Genomic DNA, 3,555 nt, shown 5'->3' with positions numbered 1-3,555 from the left:
ACCGTTAAAGTACAACTCAAAACCACGTCTTTCTATCAGCGCAGCTACTGTATGGCTAGCTCGCTGTTACTGTCTCTTACTCTACAGTTGTGGAGTCACAATATCTGGGATCATGAGCGCCCCCAGCGATGAGGCACGAGAACTGCCTGCCTCACCTCGAATCTGTTCTCTGCCGTTTCTGATCGCTCCTCAGCACACGAAACATGTTACACACAGTTAGTGACAATAAAAACACAGTACATTAAATACATAAGCTAAATTATGGAAAAACTGTTCATACATTAAATGTTTTTAACCATTTTATTGGCGACGTACAGACAGGAGGAAAATGCTCTCATAGAATGGCAACTGGTGCAGTTAGCGAGGTGAGGCTCAGCTCGCTGCTGCCTCACCGGCTTCGCTTCCAAGCATTTGAATGGGTCTGATGTCATTTTTTGCCTTCCTGACATTTTAACAGGCCTGAACACGCTTTTAAATCCACTGAGCTACAGAAGAAACAACCTGGGAATTTCATTTGCTGTCTGAACAAAAATTTGATGCAGTGATGGAAGGATTTAAAGGTGTTTGGACAGAGCTCCAGAGTGACGTCGCCGCTGCTCGTGTTTTTGCAGACACGCTGTACGTGGCCATGTGTAACCCCGTGACCCTGTACTCCATGAAGGAGCGTGGGGACAAGATTCAGTGCATGGAGCTCTACGACGTCTTCCCCAGGACCATCAGCGGCGTCTGGCAGCCGTTCGTCACCGTGGCGCCGCTCGGGAGCCCCCTTGATGGACAGGTGGTGCTGCACGAGGAACAGGTACGCACTCGCTTCCTAAGTAGAGATTGATGAGTTAATCTAAAGCTGAGCGATCTTATCGATCTATTAACGATTAATTGATAAGCAGCGATTTCCTTAAAAACCTTGCGTTTTCTCTTGTATCCAGTCTTTCCATAATATGAAGGGCTAAATTGTTCTGAATCTAAATAAATAAATAAAACATCTTAATATTGTTTTCTGTCAGCTGTATAAATACAACCGTCTGTTTACTGAATCAGTACAGTGGTGGTTTTCTCAGATTATTAAACGCTTCTAAAACATACAGCGACAAATAAGATGAAAAGAATAAATAGTGTGAAGTGCTGTCTGTGGTGGAAAGAACGCTAAAAATGTCACTTCATGAAGTGCAGCCCTCAAAGTCTACCGTGCTTATTGGCGTTGTGTATATTTTCTGTCGTGCTACAATCTTTCTGCGTTGTGTCGTCACATCCTCGCCTTCGTAGCACGTACATGTCATGTTTTAATTCCAAGTTTACGCCCATCGACTTCTTCTGTTTTGACCGTATGTCTTACCTCGTCCAGCTCCCCCATCTTTAATTCTGTACCACCACCTAACTTCGCTTCAGGATGACCAGCGGCGCCCTCTGCTGGATTGGCAGCTAAAAAACAACACTAAGCAGACTTTACCAGTTGGGAATCGAACCCAGAACCTTCTTGCTGCCAGGCAACAGCTCTACCAATAGTGCAGCCCAGATTTTAATTTTAACTTAATAAATCATTACTCAACTATTAATTATAAGTTTAATTGTTTACGTTCCTAACACAAAGTTACACACACTGATATGATTCAGCAATCACAGACAAGACAAGATCTTGAAACACATTTCATCACAGTAAATATTAAATACACTCTGAGGAGTTTTATTTTAAGTGTATTTATGACCACACCACGTAATGTGTGTCCTTTAGTTTGTCAATGTCCATTTAAAGAGAAGATGGAGCCATGCTGGGATTTCTCAGCAGCTCCCCCACTTGGCTTGTTAACACTGTGGAGATCGGAGCTTGACCTCGCGCAGTCAGCAGTGTGGCATTTTTAGGTTTTTTCCCCGCCATGGTCAGAGTAATTCCAAGCGCTTGTCATCAAACAACAAGTAATGAATCAAACGGGACCGCTGGAATTCCCAAAGGGAGAATGATCGCTGATGTTTTAACCACAGAGCGTCATGAATCCATTCTGGGTGAACGGTATTGAAAACAAAAAGATAGTGTGTCTTATTTATTTATGTGTCTGAAATAACAGATGGCCTAAATAGAACAGCTTTTAATAAAATGGTGAACGCTGAAGAGGGACAGAGCTTTTAAAAGTATCTCTTGTGTACTATTAGATTACTTACAAATCAGGAGGAATCAGGAAGAACGGAGCAGAACTCCAGCAAACTATGGTTAAAAACCCTGTGGAAGGAAACCCAAAAGTCATCCAGTTCAAAGGCAATACTGCCAAATACTGAGTAGATGTAGATGTAGCATGTACACTTCTAAATTTGAAGACATTCATGAATACATTTCTGAGATATTTTGCTCTCGTTATTATGGTGTTTAGCTAATAGGGATCTTTTTTGTGACTCTAACTGACCTGAAACATAAGAGGTTTGGCCTGATTTAACTACAGAAAGGTGTTTGTGACTTACTTTTAAATTCATATGTAAACTTCTGGTGTCAACTTTCAAAGCAGCATCATAAAAAAATTCCACTCTTGTAGTTTATTGCTGGGATTTATACCACCATGCTTCCAAATAGTGACTCCTTGAAAATAAACATTGTAAACATTTGAAATCTTAAATAAAAAATATAAATTTTTCACCTGATGCTTTCGGTAGACAATGGGGTTCGCATGTATGAGGGACGTCGGCGTGACATCTCGAAACCATTTGGATTCATATTTCACAAATTGACCTAAAACCCCTCAGGCTTCTTGAAATGTAGGGTTGGAAAAGGATGAATCAGTGAAATGTTTTGTTGGAAATTTCAAGATAAAATCTTAAATTCTGGCAGGTCATGCTTACCTCGACACACTAAACGATAGAGGCGCGTTACATCAGAACTGGAAGATGTGTTCATAAGACATTTCTCTGCGGTTTCTCATGACATATTTGTACAATTACAACCCACAGTCTCTTCAGGATGAAGTTCAACTGTTGTACTTTGACTTTCTTTTTTTTTTTTTATCTTTAGCAAGACAACCTCGGATACCTCAGAGTTTAAAAATAGCTGCGCACCAGTCTGTTTTTTAAAACGGCCAGCGGTTGACGGTTGTTTGTTGATGGACGTCTTTTCGCCCCGCGGGACCCGGACCTACGAGGACGCCGTGCGAGACGAGAACAATGCTTGTTAGGTTTGTCCGGCAACCAGAACCGCTTTGCACAGCTGCTGCACATTAGGCAAGAGGAGAACTTCTAAAAATACAGTTGTGACGGATCGGGTTTCGTCTGTCTAAAAATGAGGAGGCCCAGACGAGAAGAGGTTCATTCACAGGTCGTTGTCCTCACAAGCTGGATAGAAGTGGATAGAATGTGTGTGTGAAATGAACCTTTGAAGGTTTCATTCAGAGTAAACGTTCACTGACATCATTTGTCTGGACTGGATCTGAGTCGGAACACGTTGACCTGCCGGGAGTTCGTCTGACTTGAAGAGGCTTCCTCTAATGGCAGTATATGTTTAGAATCAGGAAATGGGGTTTACCAATCCTTATGCAGCTTTGAGTGTGTGTGTGTGTGTGTGTGTGTGTGTGTGTGTGT

The 3,555-nt window shown here is 42.0% G+C and overlaps 1 protein-coding gene across 2 annotated transcripts in view; it reads left to right on the top strand.

Moving 5' to 3' along the window:
* vwa8 (von Willebrand factor A domain containing 8) overlaps positions 1-3,555 on the top strand; it is an 82,436-nt gene that overhangs the window by 39,841 nt on the left and 39,040 nt on the right. For both annotated transcript variants that reach the window (XM_015059153.1, XM_015059152.1), the window contains exon 29: positions 612-799. In XM_015059153.1, the coding sequence (XP_014914639.1) occupies positions 612-799 (188 nt within the window). The remainder of the gene's footprint in view (positions 1-611; positions 800-3,555) is intronic.

This window comes from Poecilia latipinna, unplaced genomic scaffold (genome assembly GCF_001443285.1).
Source record: "Poecilia latipinna isolate Pla-1442-1.1 unplaced genomic scaffold, P_latipinna-1.0 Scaffold1605, whole genome shotgun sequence".
Lineage (NCBI taxonomy): Eukaryota > Metazoa > Chordata > Actinopteri > Cyprinodontiformes > Poeciliidae > Poecilia > Poecilia latipinna.
The sequence above is the reverse complement of the archived record's forward strand: the minus strand, read 5'-3'. Positions and strand labels throughout refer to the sequence as shown.